We start from the raw sequence: 19,071 nt of genomic DNA, 5'->3' as shown, positions 1-19,071 counted from the left end.
AATGTTAGCAGTGTGTTCAATCACGCAACTAGTGTTTTCCAACATGCTAACTGTGTTAGCAGTGTGTTGAATCATGCTGCTGGTGTTTTAAAACATATTAACAGTGTTAAAACATGTTAGCAGTGTGTAAAATCATGCAACTAGTGTTTTACAACATGCTAGCAGTGTTAGCAGTGTGTTAAATTGGGCTACTAGTGTTTAAATAATGTTAGCAGTGTGTTAAATCATGCAACTAGTGTTTTGAAACATGCTAGCAGTGTTAGCAGTGTGTTAAATGGTGCATATTTTGAGAATAAACCAATCAGAGTCTCATCTCTCATTCCCTTCAAGAGTCTGTTGTGTCGCGCCATGGCACATTTGCTATTTACTTGGCGGACTTTGTAAGTGTAAAAACTGAAGGCTTCACTAGTGAGAAAACAGTTAAACAGAGCATCTGCAGCATAAGGATAAAGAATGAGCCTCCTCCATTCAGCCTCTTTACTTTCTCTTTACTTTATTTTCACTCTTTACTCCTTTACTTTGGTGGAGTGAGGTAACTGTGGAAACTCACTCCACTGAACACATCTATTAGCCGACATGTTTAATTTCGTTTGTTGAGCTCAAAGATTTGCTCCAAAACTATTTCTGAATTCTGTTCTGTTCAACCAGCAAAGGAATAAATTAACAATAATAATGAGGTGTGGTCAGAAAACTAAGTAAATCCAAACACATGTCCTGTTCTTATGCCCCATATGCTGATGCAGACGTCTCCAAAACCCCACAGCTGGACAAATCTACACTTCAGTTTATTAAAACAAATATAAATCTGCATAAAATAAATAATACTGCTAATTATAATCACAATATACAGATGCAGACTTTCATAAATAACCTGAAAAAGCCCCCCGACATGGAGAAGGCATGGGGGCAGTGGTGTTTATATTGATGTAGTAAATAATAATTTTTATAATATTTTATTCTTGGTTTTAAAAAAATAAAAACTGCTTTTATTCTAGCCGAAAGTTTCTCCAGAAGGAAAATATTATAGGAAATACTGTGAAAAATTGCTTGCTCTGTTAAACATCATTTGGGAAATACTTAAAAAAGAAAATAAAATTAACAAGAAGGTGAATCATTTTGACTTCAATTGTATGTGTGGTCTGAATGCTTATGCTGGTCTCTTTCAGGTCCTGGTCTGGCGTTTATCGCATACCCGCGGGCCGTGTCCATGATGCCCATCTCTCCACTGTGGGCCTGTTTCTTCTTCATCATGATTGTACTGCTGGGTTTGGACAGTCAGGTGTGAATCTGCTCTCACTTCTGCTTTTCTTGGATATTTGTAGTAAAGTGTGTGTAGAATTGCAGGATTGAGTATTAAAGTTTTCATTTACAGTGCAACATTGAATGATCACTATAAATCTAATGAAGAACTAAACAATAATCCATCATGTACGTTGTAGAAGCCACTAACCCAGAGTTGTGTTGTGTGTTCAGTTTGTGTGTGTGGAGAGTCTGGTGACGGCGATGGTGGACATGTATCCATCTTTCTTCCGCCGTAAGAACCGACGGGAGCTGCTGATCCTGGTGGTGGCCATCGTGTCCTTCCTTGTGGGCCTTATCATGCTGACTGAGGTACTGGATCAGCTCATTCCTCATCATAATGACCAAATTATTGTCTACACCACTCTATAAAGACCATATAATGTCTGCACCACTTTATTATGACCATATTGGTGTATACATCGTTCTATAATGGCCATATCGGTGTCTACCCCACTTTATAATGATCATATTGGTGTCTACACCTCTCTAAAAGGACTACATCGTTATCTACCTCACTCTAAAACAACAATATCATTGTCTACACTGCTCAATAATGACCATATCCATATCTACACCACTCTAAAAGGAAAATATTAGTGTCTACACCAAACTATTATGTCCATATCGATGTCTACACCACTCTAAAAGGAAAATATTGGAGTCTACACAGTTTTATTATGACTATATCAGTGTCTACACCACTCTGTAATGACCAAATTAATATATATATATATATATATATATATCACACTATAATGATCATATTGGTTTCTACATTACTCTATAATGGGCATATTGCTGTGGACACTGCTGTAAAATGACCCTATCGGTGTCTACCCCACTTTAATAATGACCATATCAGTGTCTACACCTCTCTAAAATTACCATATTGGTATGTACCTTAGTCTAATACAACAATATCAGTGTCTACACTGCTCTATAATGACCATATCAGTGTCTACACCTCTCTAAAAGGAAATATTTGTGTCTACACCAAACTATAATGTCCATATCGGTGTATACACCACTCTAAAATGATAAAATCAGTGTATACGCTTCTCTATAATGACCATATTGGTGTCTACACTTCTAAAAGGACAATATTTGCGTCTACACCAAACTATAATGTCCATATCGGTGCCTACACCCCTCTAAAATGATAAAATCAGTGTATACGCTTCTCTATAATGACCATATTTGTGTCTACACTTCTAAAAGGACAATATTTGTGTCTACACCAAACTATAATGTCCATATCGTTGTCTTCACCACTCTAAAATTATAAAATCGGTGTATACACTGCTCTATAATGGCCATATTGGTGTCTACACCTCTATAAAAGGACAATATTAGTGTCTACACCAAACTATAATGTCCATATCGGTGTCTTCACCATTCTAAAATGATAATATCAGTGCATACACTGTTTTATAATGTCCATATTGGTGTCTACACCTCTCTAAAATAATAATATCAGTGTCTACACCTCTCTGTAATGATTATATCAATGTCTACACTTCTCTAAAACTTCAATATCGGTGTATACAATGTTCTGATACGTCCATATCATTGTCTACACCACTTTAAAATGATAATATCGGTGTATATACTGTTCTGTAATGACCATATCGATGTATACACTGTTCTATAATGAACATATCGGTGTATACACTGTTCTGTAATGACCATATTGGTGTCTACACCTCTCTAAAATGATAATATCGGTGTATGAACTGATCTGTAATGACCATATCTGTGTTTACACTTCTCTAAAATGATAATATCGGTGTATTTACTGTTCTGTAATGACCATATCGGTGTTTACACTTCTCTAAAATGATAATATTAGTGTATAAACTGTTCTGTAATGACCATATCGGTGTCTATACCTCTCTAAAATGATAATATTGGTGTATACACTTCTGTAATGACCATATTGGTGTCTACACCTCTCTAAAATGATTATATCGGTGTATACACTGTTCTGCAATGACCATATCGGTGTCTACACCTCTCTATAATGACCATATTGGTGTATAAACTGTTCTGTAATGACCATATCGGTGTCTACACCTCTCTATAATGACCATATTGGTGTATAAACTGTTCTGTAATGACCATATCGGTGTCTACACCTCTCTATAATGACCATATTGGTGTATAAACTGTTCTGTAATGACCATATTGGTGTCTATACCTCTCTAAAATGATAATATTGGTGTATACACTTCTGTAATGACCATATTGGTGTCTACACCTCTCTAAAATGATAATATGGGTGTATAAACTGTTCTGTAATGACCATATTGGTGTCTACACCTCTCTAAAATGATAATATCGGTGTATAAACTGTTCTGTAATGACCATATCGATGTCTACACCTCTCTAAAATAATCATATTGGTGTATACACTGTTCTGTAATGACCATATTGGTGTCTACACCTCTCTAAAATGATAATATCGGTGTATAAACTGTTCTGTAATGACCATATCGGTGTTTGCACTTCTCTAAAATGATAATATCGGTGTATACACTGTTCTGTAATGACCATATCGGTGTCTACACCTCTCTAAAATGATAATATCGGTGTATACACTGTTCTATAATGACTATATTGGTCTCTACGCCTCTCTAAAATGATAATATCGGTGTATTTACTGTTCTGTAATGACCCTATCGGTGTCTACACCGCTCTATAATTATGATATCGGTGTATACACTGTTCTGTAATGACCATATCGGTGTCTACACCTTTCTATAATTACGATATCAGTGTCTACACCACACAATTATGACTACATCTGTGTCTTCACTGCTCTGACAATATCAGTCTCTAAACTGCACTACAATTATTTGTTTCAGGGAGGAATGTATGTCTTCCAGCTGTTCGACTATTACGCTGCCAGCGGCATGTGTCTGCTGTTTGTGGCCATCTTCGAGACCGTCTGCATTGCCTGGATTTATGGTGAGATGCTGCTAGTTTTTATCATTTTTATAATATCGTATATTACCTATACATATTTGATCATATTATCAATCAAATTATTAATATTTTTAAGTATGAAAAATGTTTACTGTTAATTTGATTTGTGTTTTTACGTATGTGTTTGTATTTTTTATTTTATGTTTATATTGATTTGCGTGAACTAAATATATTCTAAATGTAGTTGTTTATATATTTTATATTGTATTTATAATTCTATCCAAATTATTTGAATTATTTAATGGACAAAATGGACTGTTTAATTTAAAACTAAAAACAAGTGAAGAAAATTCTTACTATTTATTTGATAAATTAATAAATGTAAATTTATATTTTTTCAAATTATATCACACAAGTAACTTGTTATAATATTTACATTTCTTTGTATATTATATTTATAAATTGCACAAAAAATTTTGTATCATTCACATTTTTTGATAATATTTATAATATATTAATATTTTATAATATGTAGAATATATGTAAATTAATATAATTAAGCAGTTTCATGTAAAATTTGTAAAATAATTTATAAATGATACATATTTTATTATATTTACTAATTAATTCAAAGTCACGTATTTAGATTTTTACAAATATTATTTAAATTTAATTATATAAATAATATGAAATACATATAATTTTAATTTAAGTCTGTTCACTAGATACTAAAATAATTAAACTAAAATTAAACTAACTAACTAAATAACTCATTTGATTTCAGTTTTAATGCAAGAAAGAACATTACAAAGATAAAATATGAACAAGAAGACAAAGCAAATTAAACAAGTCTAAATGATTTACTCCTAGAAAGCGTTTTACATGCAATGTATTTGTTAGAGTCTTTAAAAAGTTCACGCCAATAAATTAAGTAAATAAATAAAGTAAATAAATTTACATTTATGGATGTAAAATTTTGCTAAAAAAAACAATACATCAATAATACATTTACAATGAGAAGGATCTACATTCAGCGAGTAACCAAAGAGTACACTTTTTGGGGAAATACAGAGATTTGGAAATAAGAATTTTTTAATGAAACTGGAAAAGTCAACCCAAAACACTTTACAGTAAGCACACTCCCAAAATAAAAGGTTTAGTGCTTCATCATATCCGCTTGTTAAGTGGTGATGTGTTGGTGACGTTTCCCGGTCCAAGCCGCCACTCATTTGAGTTGAGAAATTATTCGTTTATGATCACTTTTTATTCATATCACACATTAAAGTTAATTTTAATTAAAGTCATAGTGTACACAACAATCTCTGGGCTTGCTGCATCACAACCCTGCTGAAAAATCCAGCTTAAACCAGCCTAGGATGGTTGTCTGGTTTTAGCTGGTCGACCAGCCTGGTTTTAGAGGGGTTTTGGCCACTTCCAGTCTGGTTTCCATCCATTTCCAGCCTGGTTTTAGCTGGACAGGCTGGGAGATGACCAGCTAAAACCAGCTTAACCAGCCTAGCCAGGCTGGGAGTCCCGCCAAAACCAGCTATGTCCAGCTTAAACCAGGCTGGTCAAGCTGGTTTTAGATGGTTTAAGCAGGTCAATTTCCAGCCAAACCAGCTAATACCAGGCTGGAAATGACTGGAAACCTGCCTGGAAGTTGCCAAAACACCTTTAAAACCAGCCTGGTCGACCAGCTAAAACCAGCCAACTATCCTAGGCTGGTTTAAACTGGATTTTTCAGCAGGGAAATACCAACATTTTAACAATTTATAAAAAAATTTAAAACTATCTGGCCATCGGATATTAGGCATGGGCATATATATTTTGATCGTGATTTTCGAACGTATTAAATCGCTTTGTAAACGTTTATTATTAGCATTTCATGAGTCTCCCTATACAGTTGAATAGAGCGCTTGGACCCGGAAGCCGCTTTGCATGACGTCACACTTAACAAGTGGATTGAGTACAGAATGAGCATTTCGGGGAAATACTATTATTAAATTTAGCTAGTTTGGTATTTATTGAGTAGCAACTATAAGTGATTTTGATTGAGACTTCAACAGCTTTATTAGATAAAAAGACTTTTTTTCCGAAGAAGCCAAAACTGATCCCAATCTGTCATCAAATATATTAATCCAGAAGCCTATGCAAGCAGGGAAAGAGATCCGAGAACTATTAATAACCAAGCGAATATCTTTGTTTGATAGAACTGAGAAGAGTTTGGTCAACAAAAAGATTTCTGTTGTCAAAAAAGAATCTAAAGAACTTTAGAGCCAGATTTGACTAAAGGTTTAACACAATCAGGGGTTGCACCTAAAACTAGGGCATATTCTTTGGGGTGGAACAGGAAAATAAAACTGATGCATACATTTTTCGTATGAAAAAGTGACACCACAGTCATCTTTGAGATAACTAACTAAAAGTATATATATTTCAAACCAGTTATTTAAAAAATACATTTATTTTTATATGTATTATTTTTATTATTCCATCATTTCTGTGTTGTTTTTCAGGTGCGAATCGTTTCTATGATAACATCGAGGACATGATTGGTTATCGTCCTGGCCCATATATTAAATACTGTTGGCTCTTCTTCACTCCAGCCACATGTTTTGTGAGTTATTTACCTGCTATTTATCATTGATAAAAGTGTATATCCTGAATTCTCCAATGTTTTCCCAGCCTGTTTTCAGATGTTTTCCACCTGATTTTAAGCTCAATGCTGCCCTCTGCTGGTGCGGCTGCCGCAGCGACACACATTATTGTGCTGATGGTGTGTGTTTTGGTGTGTTTTCAGGGCACGTTCGCGTTCTCTCTGATCAAGTACACTCCGCTGAAGTATAACAATGAGTATGTGTACCCGTGGTGGGGTTACGCGCTGGGCTGGATGCTGGCTCTGTCTTCCATGATCTGTGTGCCGCTCTGGGTCATTTACAGAATGGGCACTACTAAAGGGTCATTGATGGAGGTAAACTCTACTATTTCACTACATATATATATGCAGTTTAAGTCAGAATTATTAGCCCCCCTGTTAATTTTTTTCCCTAATTTCTGTTTACCGGAGAGAAGATTGTTTTCAACACATTTCTAATCATAATAGTTGTAATAACTCATCTCTAATAACTGATTTATTTTATCTTTGCCATGATGACAGTAAATAATATTAGACTAGATATTCTTCAAGACACTTCTATACAGCTTAAAGTGACATTTAAAGGCTTAACTAGGGTAATTAGGGTAAGTAGGCATGTTAGGGTAATTAGGCAAGTTATTGTATAATGATGCTTATTTTTATTTACTTATTTATTAATCTGTGGATCAGTATATTAATCTAATTAATTTTAATGTAAGTAATATAACTTTTATTTTATTTTAAATATACTATTATATACATTCAAATATACATTTTGTGCATTGTATAAAGAATTTATTTATATATATATATGTATATTATATATATATATATATATATATATATATATATATATATATATATATATATATATATATATATATATATATATATGTATATATATATATATATATATATATATATATATATATATATATATATAATTTCTACTTATGTACATATATATTTTATTTGCATATACATTTAATTTAATATAGGAAAATAAAAATCAAACCTATGATAACCAGTATATACAGTGTGGTAACATGATGTTCCATTAGTTTTAGTATTTAATTTCTTAAACACATTCTTATTTAATCTACACATTTAAAGCATACTAGCCTTATGACAGTAGCATGTTCTTTTTTTCTTTATTTATATGAATATAATGTACATTTGACATCATACACTATATATTTAATTATTTATTTTCGTATTAGCAAATGAGTGTAATTATAGTAGTGTGTTATACCATTTTCATTTGTGAATTTATTTATTTAGATAATGTCAATTCTGCTAGAAAATGCACATTTTGACAGCATATATATATATATATATATTTTTAAATTATATATATATATATATATATATATATATATATATATATATATATATATATATATATATAAATTGAACATAAAACTACTCTCACTGGCCATTTTATTAGGTACACCTAATAAACAGGGTTGCACTGCTTTAGAACAACTTTAATCCTCCGTGTTATAGATTCAACAGGGTACTGGAAATATTCCTCAGAGATTTTCCTCCATGTTGACATGAAAGCATCACACAGTTGCTGCAGATTTGTTGGCTGCACATCCATGATGCCAATCTCCCGTTCACCACATCCCAAAGCTGCTCTATTGGATTGAGCTCTAGTGACTGTGGAGGCCATTTGATTACAGTGAACTCATTGTCATGTTCAAGAAACCAGTCTGAGATGATTGAGCTTTATGACATGCTGCGTTATCCTGCTGGAAGTAGCCATCAGAAGATGGAGACACTGTGCTCATAAAGGGATGGACATGGTCAGCAGCAATACTCAGGTAGGCTGTGGCGTTGATGCTCAATTGGTACTAATGGACCCAAAGTGTGCCAAGAAAATCTCCCCCACACCATTACACCACCACCACCAGCCTGAACCGCTGATACAAGGCAGGATGGATTCATGCTTTCATGTTGCTGAGGCCAAATTGTGAGCCGAGCATCTGAATGTGTGAGCAGAAATGGAGACTCATCAGAGCAGCAACGTTTCTCCAATCTTCTATTGTCCAGTTTTGGTGAGTCTGTGTGAATTGTAGCCTCAGTTTCCTGTTCTTAGCTGACAGGAGCGGCACCCGGTGTGCTCTTCTGCTGCTGTAGCCCATCCGCCTCAAGGTTGGCCGTGTTGTGTGTTCAGAGATGCTCTTCTGCAGAGCTCGGTTGTAGCGAGTGCTTATTTGAGTTACTGTTGCCTTTCTATCAGCTGAAACCAGTCTGGCCATTCTCCTCTGACCTCCGGCATCAACAAGGCATTTGCGCCCACAGAACTGCCGCTCACTGGATATTTCCTCTTTAGCAGGCCGTTCTCTGTAAACCCTAGAGATGGTTGTGCGTGAAAATCCCAGTAGATCAGCAGTTTCTGAAATACTCAGACCAGCCAGTCTGTCACCAACAAGCATCCCTTTCACCTTTGAATCCCCTTTCTTCCTCATTCTGATGCTCAGTTTGAACTGCAGCAGATCGTATTGACCATGTCTACATGCCTAAATGCATTGAGCTGCTGCCGTGTGATTGGCTGATTAGACATTTGCATTAACAAGCAGTTGGACAGGTGTACCTAATAAAGTGGCTGGTGAGTGTATGTGGTGCTTGCTCAAGCTTCTGCTAAGTGACTGAATGTAAATGTATATGTTTATTATCACTATATTGAACAGTATTCTCACACACACATGACCTGTACAGTGTGTTGTGTTTGTGTGTGCTTCATATGTTGTTGAGCGGTGTGTTTCTGTCTCCTCAGCGTGTGCAGTTTCTCATCCGGCCGTCTCCAGATCTGCCCAAAAGCCGACGCGAGCAGGAGAAGCTGCAGGCGGTGTTTTCAGCAGACGGAGACTCTCTGCATCAGCACAGCACACACACACACTCACACACACACAACAGAGACGGATATTTCCCTGTTAGAGAGAAAGAGTCGCACTGTTAGCAAACGCTGAGCGCAGTCTGAACCTTCCCATCATACCTCACAGTGCAGGACAGGCAGCCAAATACACACACACACACACACACACACACACACACACACACACACACACACACACACACACACACACACACATATATGCAAACACATAAACAAACAAACACACACACATATGCAAACACATAAACAAACACACACTCACACACACACACACACACACACATATATGCAAACACATAAACAAACACACACTCACACACAAACACACATATATGCAAACACATAAACAAACACACACTCACACACACACATATGCAAACACATAAACAAACACACACTCACACACACACACACACACACACACACACACACACAAACACACATATATGCAAACACATAAACAAACACACACTCACACACACACATATGCAAACACATAAACAAACACACACTCACACACACACATATGCAAACACAAACAAACACACACTCACACACACACACATATGCAAACACATAAACAAACACACACACGCATGGAAACACATAAACAAACCCACACACACACACACACACACACACACACATATATGCAAACACATAAACAAACAAACACACACACACACACACATATGCAAACACATAAACAAACACACGCATGGAAACACATAAACAAACCCACACACACACACACACACACACACATGCAAACACATAAACAAACAGACACACACATACACATACCAGAGAGACCAATAAACACACACACACACACAATCTCACATGCAAACACACACACACACACATGAAATCACATACATATACACACATGCAATCACACAGACACACACCCAAACACAAACATGCACACAAACACACATGCAAACACAGGCATACAAACACACACACACACAAACACACACACACAAACACACGTCCAAACAAACACGCATACAAACACACACATACACACATGCACACATTCACACATGCACACATACACATGGAAACACACACACACACACATACATACACAAACAAACACACAAGCAAACGCGCACACTTACAGACACACACGCCAACACAAAAACACACACATGCAAATACACACACACACACACATGCAAATACGCACACACACACATGCAAACACACAGAAACATACACACACATAGGCTTACGCACACATATACATTCACAAACACACACATGCAACAAACACACACACACACACACACACACATGCAAACACAAAGAAACATACACACACATGCGCTTACGCACACAAATACATACACAAACACACATGCAAACACACACACACTTACAGACACACACACATGCAAGTACAGACACACTCCTGCAAAAACACACATGAACCCACACAAACACACACAAACACACACACCAGAGAGACATGACAGAGGTCTGTGCACAAATAAACAGTGTGTCGATATCACAGACAGCAGAATATTCACGCTTCTGCCTCCTGTTAACTCTTGATTTGAGTATTTGAGGAGTTTGACATGCAATAATACAAACAAAACTGAATTATTTACATATTTAAACATTTACAATTTGAATAACCATGGATTCGTTAAGACTACTCATTAGTTCTGTTGAAAAAAAATAAATGAGTTAAAAGAGGAGAAGAACCCAGTCCAGGAGACTCGAAACAAGCAGAATTCCTTTATTGAGACGTGTTGGTTAATCTGCAGTCATACAGCGTCTTTAAGATGTCCATGTGTCTGCAAGAGCCTACTAGAGGTCCGCAGTCTGCAAGTTCTTTCACAAGTCTCACACAAGTCTCACACAAGTCTGATTTAAGACAAAGATTTCATGTCTATATTGTGTTCTTAGGAGGAGGGGATATGGCTAAACAAAGCATGCAAATTAAGAGTTGTGGTCGGCAGGGTAAACTGCTCTTTCAGGCCTTGATCCCATCATGTTCTGGAGACAGAAACCGCCAGACCATTTGATCGAAAAGAGAAAACAATAGACACCCCATGCTGTGAAACAGATAATTGCATCACTTTGGCTTAGCCTGTAGTCAGCAAGGCAAAGGTTAAATGACCCTCCTAGCTGGCATGTCAATGAAATAATATAATTAAAAACCTAAGAATATAACTTTTCATTTATACGCAGATTATTGTTAATTTGAAATTAGATGATATAAATTTATATTTCCACAGTTCAAAACACATTTACAATAATTTTAGGGTTTCTTTACTTGAGATATTCAGTTTAATCTGTTGACTCGAGGGTTAATATGAATGAGATTAATGCAAAAAGAAAATGTGCAAAAAAATGTCAATTTAAAATGTCGTCAGAACTATAAATTGTAAAAAATAGAGTGTAAAAGTAAATAAAAATTTATATTTTCTACATACACAGGTGAAGTCAGAATTATTAGCCCCCCTGTTTATTTTTCCCTTATTTTTGTTTAACGAAGAGAAGATTGTTTCAGCACATTTCTAATCATAATAGTTTTAATAACTCATCTCTAATAACTGATTTATTTTCTCTTTGTCATGATGACAGTAAATAATATTAGACTAGATATTCTTCAAGACACTTCTATACAGCTTAAAGTGACATTTAAAGGTTAACTAGGGTAATTAGGGTAACTAGGCAGATTAGGGTAATTAGGCAAGTCATTGTAAAACGATGGTTTGTTCTGTAGACTATGGAAAAAATAAAGCTTAAAGTGGCTAATAATATTGTCCTTAAAATGGTGTTTTAAAAATTTAAAACTGCTTTTATTCTAGCCGAAATAAAACAAATCAGACTTTCTGCAGAAGAAAAAATATTATCAGACATACTGTGAACATTTCCTCAATCTGTTAAACATCATTTGGGAAATATTTAAAAAAGAAAAAGAATTCAAAGGAGGCGAATAATTCCGACTGTACACTGTAAAAAATGGCCATGACTTCAACGGTAAAAAAACTGTAAAAATGCTACATTACAAATCCATAACCTGGTTAACGGTATGTTTCCTTAATATATACGGCGAATAACCGTAAATTGACTTTCCCAGAATTCCCTGCATGGCACATCCCTTTTTATGCATTTTATTGACATTAATATGGATCTTTTTAACTGTTTCCCCATCAGTAATGTACATTAGAGATTTATGTTACATCTAATGTTGATAAACAATGTTTATTTCATGACTTTAATTTTATGTTACCATACTGGTGTTCAGCAGCTGTGTGAATGACACTGAGCACCTTCTATATGCTGATACTCTTTCCTGCTTGTGGGAAAAGTTAATTGTGATCATTATGTAACGTTCTCATCACCACCTGCATGTGGGTGTGCTAACGTGTCTAACTGTGTAACAAAAGATGTGTAGATGTTGGTCATTCAAAATACAGACATACTACCTCTTTAAATTAATAAAATACGGTAGTTTACCGTAAAAATGAGAAGTTACTTTTACGGTTTGTACCGTGTTTTAAACGGTAAAGTACTGGCAACCACAGCTGCCGTTTTTTTACCGTAAATTTTACCGATTTATTTTTTACAGTGTATATATTTATATATATGTACAGAACACTAACGGTCAAAAGTTTGGGGTCAGTAAGATTCTTAAATGTTTTAAAATAAGCTTCTCCTGCTCACCAAGACTGCATTAATTTACTCAAAAATAGTATAAAAGATGTAAAATGCACTATAAAATAACTTTTCAGAAGTAGTTTATATTCATTCATTCATTTTCTTTTTTGGTTTAGTCCCTTTATTAATCTGGGGTCGCCACAGCGGAATGAACCGCCAACTTTTGACCGGTAGTGTATATGTGTTTAAATATTGAATTTTTAAAATGTTTGATTATCAAATTTGTATGAAACCATCAGAGCAGAACAAAAAACAAACACTTGTTGGAAAAGAATATAAATATTGTTTTGTCTATAAACAGTTGAGGTCAGAATTATTCACCCAACTTTGACTTTATATATATATTTTTAAAAATATTTTCCAAATGATGTTTAACAGAGCAAGAAAATTTTCACAGTATGTCTGATAATATTTTTTCTTCCGGAGAAAGTCTGATTTGTTTAATTTCGGCTACAATAAAAGCAGTTTTAAATTTTTTAAACCATTTTAAGGTCCATATTATTAACCCTTTAGGCTATATATTTTCAATAGTCTACAGAACAAACAACAGTTATACAATATCTTGCCTAATTACCCTAACTTTACCCTAATTACCCTAGTGAAGCCTTTAAATGTCACTTTAAGCTGTATAGAAGTGTCTTGAAGAATATCTAGTCTAATATTATTTACTGTCATCATGACAAAGATAAAATAAATCAGTTATTAGAGATGAGTTATTACAACTATTATGTGTAGAAATGTGCTGAAACAATCTTCCCAACTCTCATCAGTAATTGGGGGAAAATAAATAGGGGGCGAATAATTCTGACTTCAGCTGTATTTTATACACTTTTTTTTTACACTAATTTTTCTTATTTTCCTACAAAGAATTTGTGTCTTTTGTTTTGTATTGGTGGATTAATTAACTGTGTGTGTGTGTGTGTGTGTGTGTGTGTGTGTGTGTGTGTGTGTGTGTCATGTCTTGTCTGTGTGTGTGATTTGAGGAAGCACTGTAATATTCTGCTCTCTTTAATATTGACACAAGCGTTAAACTGATGTGATAAAATACTCATTTAAATACACAAATAATGTATTTACAGATGGAAGCGAGACGAAAAGATTCACCCAAAGCCTTCTGCTTCTGTTTTGAGTTTTGAAGTGGTGAAAATCACGCTCAGAAATCAAAGCTCATGGTTTTATTCACTCTCACCTCATTGCAAACCTACATTTGTTTATTTTTGTTTTGTCAACTTTATATTTTTCATCAGAACACAAGCGCCCGTGGCCAGTGAATTCAGTGTACTTTGTGTTCAGCTGAAAAAGCATCTATCATACAAGTTTGTTGTGTCAAATGTCCACTTAATAATTCACATTTTCTGTCAAGGATTTCCTCCATTACACCCTTTGTCCAGCAGGGGGCAGAGCGGGAAACAAACACAAACTGGAGTGTCTTTATGACGGTTTCAGCTCAAACCATCAATGCATCTGCTTTCTGAGGAAGCAAACTAGTGTTTTTCTAGAGTCCGTGTGGATGTGTCATAAGCTCAGCAGATCCTGTATCGATGTCTATGAAGGGTTTAGACAGGACTGATGTGAAGCGGTTTGGGGTGGCGATCACTTTTGTGCACTTGAGAATGTTTTAGGGGTATAAATCGTTGTATTTTTTGTGTTTTTGTTATGGAACTTTAGTAAAGAGCGGTGTACCTTAGTATGGAAGCACAGTTCGCCGTGGGTTCAAACATAAAGGAGCTCATTTAGACCTGTTGTACAATTGTAGATTTATTTCTCGCAATTCTGAATTTGTTTCAGACGATTCCGAGATTTTTTTTTTTTTTTATAAATTGTAAAAAAAAACTATTTCTGCAATTCTGACATTATTTCTCACAATTTTAACTATATTCGTTACTCTGAGTATTTACGTAATACTGACTTTATTCCTCGTTATTCTGACATTATATCTCACAATTTTGACCATTTCCATGAGTATTTCTGCAATTATTACTGTTTTCGCAAATTTGACTTTATTACTCTCGTTTCAGATTAAATTTTTCACAATTTAGATTTTTTCCAAAATTCCGACTTTATTTCTTGCGATTCTGACTTGATTTCTGACTTGAATTGATTTCTCTGAATTTTCACTATTTCCACAATTCTGACTATATTTCTCGTAATTCTGACATTATTTCTCATGATTCTGACTATTTCCGTTACTTTGATGATTTCCGCAATTGTGACTATATTCCTCATAATTTTTTCATTATTTCTTGCGATCCTTACTATTTCGGTAACTTTGACTATTTCTGCAATTCTGACTTTATTTCTCCTGAATCTGACTCTTTACGTTACTTTGACTATTTCCACAATTCTCACTTTATTTCTTGCATTACTGACTATTTTCGTAATTCTGACTTTTCCATAATTCTGAATATATTTCTTGCTTTTCTGAATTTCTTTCTTGTAATTCTGACTATTTTAATAATTCTGACTATATTTCTCCTAATTCTGACTCTACACAATTCTATTTCGGTAATTCTGACTATTTAATTTGGACTAATTTCGAAATGTTGTCTATTTTCGTAACTTTGAATGTTTCCGCAATTCTGACTTTATTTTTCGTAATTTTGACTATTTATGTAATTCTGACTATTTCCATAATTCTGACTATGTTTCTCAAAATTCTTATATTATTTCTTGCGATTCTGGCTTTTTCCGTAACTTTGACTGTTACTGCAATTCTGACTTTATTTCTTGCGATTCTTACTATTTCTGTAACTTTGACTAATTCCGCTATTCTGACTATTTTTCGCATTACTGACTATTTTCGTAATTCTAACTATTTCCGTAATTCTGACTTTATTTCTCGCAATTCTGACTCTTTACGCAATTCTGATTATTTCATTTTGACTATTTTCGTAATTCTGACTTTATTTTATTTAAGGTTAAGTTTGACTATTTTTATAATTCTGACTCTTTGCGCAATTCTGACTATTTCATTTTGACTATTTTCGTAATTCTGACTTTATTTTGTTTAAGGTTAAGTTTGACTATTTTTGTAATTCTGACTCTTTGCGCAATTGTGACTGTTTAAGTTTGACTATTTTCGTAATTCTGACTATTTCTATAATAATGACTTTATTTCCCGCAATTCTTACTCTTTACGCAATTCTGACTATTTCTATAGTTATGACTTTATTTCCCGCAATTCTTACTCTTTACGCAATTCTGACTATTTAAGTTTGACTACTTTCGTAATTTTGACTTTATTTCTCGCAATACTGAATTTTTTCATAAATCTGACTATTTCTATAATTCTGACTTTATTTCTCGCAATTCTGACTCTTTCCGCAATTCTGAATATTTCATTTTGACTATTTTCGTAATTCTGTCTTTATTTTGAATAAGTTTAAGTTTGACTATTTTTGTAATTCGGACTCTTTGTGCAATTCTGGCGGTTTAAGTTTGACTATTTTCGTAATTCTGACTTTATTTCTCAAAATTCTGACTTTTTTCGTAATTTTGACTTTATTTCTCGCAATTTTGACTCTTTACGCAATTCTTACTCTTTAAGTTTGACTATTTTCGTATTTCTGACTTTTTTCCCCGCAATTCTGACTATTTTTGTAATTCCAATTTTATTTTCCGGAATTCTGACTATTTTCGCAATTTTGACTATTTTCGTAATCTTGAACATATTTCTTGCGTTTTTTACTTTTTCTCTCGTGATTCTGACTATTTCCGTAATGTTTACTATGCCTGATATTCTGACTGTGATACTCGTAATGCTGACTTTATTTCTTGTAAATCTGAATTTACTTCTCATGATTCTGAATTCATTTTAGTCAGACTTCATCTCAATTATTTTTTAAATATTTTTATCCTTATTTTATTTCTTTATTTCTCACAATTTGGAGTTCGACCATTTCCCAATTCTGACAATACTTTTCACAATTTTAAGTATCTCTTAAGTATTTGCACTTATGTTTTTATCCCACGGCAGAAACGAGCTTCCATACGTTTGTCTAGAATCTACTGTTTAACAAATGTGATATAAACGTATGAAATTTTAACGTCTGCACAAATCAATCAGATTGCATATCCAGGACCAATCAGACGCCTATTTTCCTTGGTACATGTTGTCATATGACGTATATGAAGTGTTGGACATGTCGCATGTATATAACCTGTACAGAACAGTGCGAGAGTTTGGCTTTTACAACTTTGTAAATGTGTTAGATTTGAGCCAGATATACTGTATTACTCATGTACAATTCATCAATAAAACTGAAAATACTTTATGCTCAAGATTGCGAGTTATATTTAATTCAGCATTGCTGTTTAGACATGAAGAGATCATTGCAGAAAACATGTTTAAATTAAACATACTTTTATACTTTTTTTTTTTTTATTTGCCAAAATATTTTTTTACATTATCCATAACTTAAAAATTAAGGTTTAAAATGATTTGTATGTCAGATTTCATGTAATAAATTAAATTTTGACATTAATTTATATATAATATCAACATTAAAGTAAGTTGGTGGTTCATTTCGCTGTGGCGACCCCTAATTAATAAAGAGTCTGAGCCGAAAATAATGAATGAATCAACATCAAAGTAGGTAAATGTCCCAAAAAATGATAGTTTACTGTTGTATAGGTTGTAAATGTTTGTTGTTAATGTAAGTTTTTTTTTGTAATAAATAACGTTTAGAGATCTGTAAACAAAAACAAAAAAATGCTGTTGCTAAAGCTTTATTATTTTTGTTAAAATAAAAATAATATGAAATATTGTCATTCTATTTTTAGTGCACTTTATTAAATGTATGTGCTTTTATATTTTTGTTTATTAACTTTATTTTATAATTAATATTACTTTTAAATGTAAATGCGCATATCCGATGAGACTGAGAAAATTACATTTGCATATATTGATATACAAACTGCTTACAAATTCAAAGTTTTCATAATTTTTATGAACAAAAATGATACTGAGAGGTAAATATGAAATATAATAATACATTTGAAGCTGTAAATGTTGTAATTATTGAAGTCTTGAGGTAAACAAACCTTTTATTTGTTTGACTTAAGTAAAAGCTTTTGTGTCCTTTCAATTGATATTTTGCTATATTTTATTTTATTTTATTTCATACTGATTGGTCACTTGTCCTCATGTCAAGTCTAATTAAATTTTTGTTTTACTTTATTTTATTTCTCCACTCATTGGTCGCTTATCCTCATGTCAGGTTTAATTTAATTAAATTAAAATGTATTTTATGTATTCTAATTAATTTTTTAATTTATATTTTACATTTTATTTTATTTCTCCACTGATTGGTCGCTTGTCCTCTAGTCCAGTTTAATTTAATTTGATTGAATTTAAGAATTTAATTTTGTTTTATTTTGTTTATTTAAATATATTTTATTTCTATTTATTTTTTACATTTTATTTTATTTTATATATCATTTTTAATTAAAATAAATAAAACAAAATAAAAATACTATAAAAAATAAAAAAATTAGAAATTAAAGTAAAATAAAATGTAAAAAAAAATAATTAAAACAAAATAAAATAAATGTATTTTATTTATATTTATTTTTTATATTTTGTTTTATTTACTTTAATTATTATTATTATTTTTTAGATTTTACA

The 19,071-nt window shown here is 33.3% G+C and overlaps 1 protein-coding gene across 2 annotated transcripts in view; it reads left to right on the top strand.

The window, feature by feature from the left end:
* The window catches only part of slc6a13 (solute carrier family 6 member 13), a 46,404-nt gene extending 33,142 nt beyond the window's left edge, over positions 1–13,262 (top strand). For both annotated transcript variants that reach the window (XM_087311525.1, XM_087311524.1), the window contains exons 10-15: positions 1,167–1,279; positions 1,474–1,611; positions 4,167–4,269; positions 6,744–6,844; positions 7,028–7,198; positions 9,645–13,262. In XM_087311525.1, the coding sequence (XP_087167651.1) occupies positions 1,167–1,279; positions 1,474–1,611; positions 4,167–4,269; positions 6,744–6,844; positions 7,028–7,198; positions 9,645–9,827 (809 nt within the window). In that variant the 3' untranslated portion in view covers positions 9,828–13,262. The remainder of the gene's footprint in view (positions 1–1,166; positions 1,280–1,473; positions 1,612–4,166; positions 4,270–6,743; positions 6,845–7,027; positions 7,199–9,644) is intronic.
* Positions 13,263–19,071: the final 5,809 nt, after the last annotated feature.

The sequence above is a fragment of the Danio rerio genome, chromosome 25, assembly GCF_052040795.2.
Source record: "Danio rerio strain M-AB ecotype USA chromosome 25, GRCz13ab, whole genome shotgun sequence".
Taxonomy (NCBI): domain Eukaryota; kingdom Metazoa; phylum Chordata; class Actinopteri; order Cypriniformes; family Danionidae; genus Danio; species Danio rerio.
This window is presented reverse-complemented; position numbering and strand designations above follow the sequence as displayed.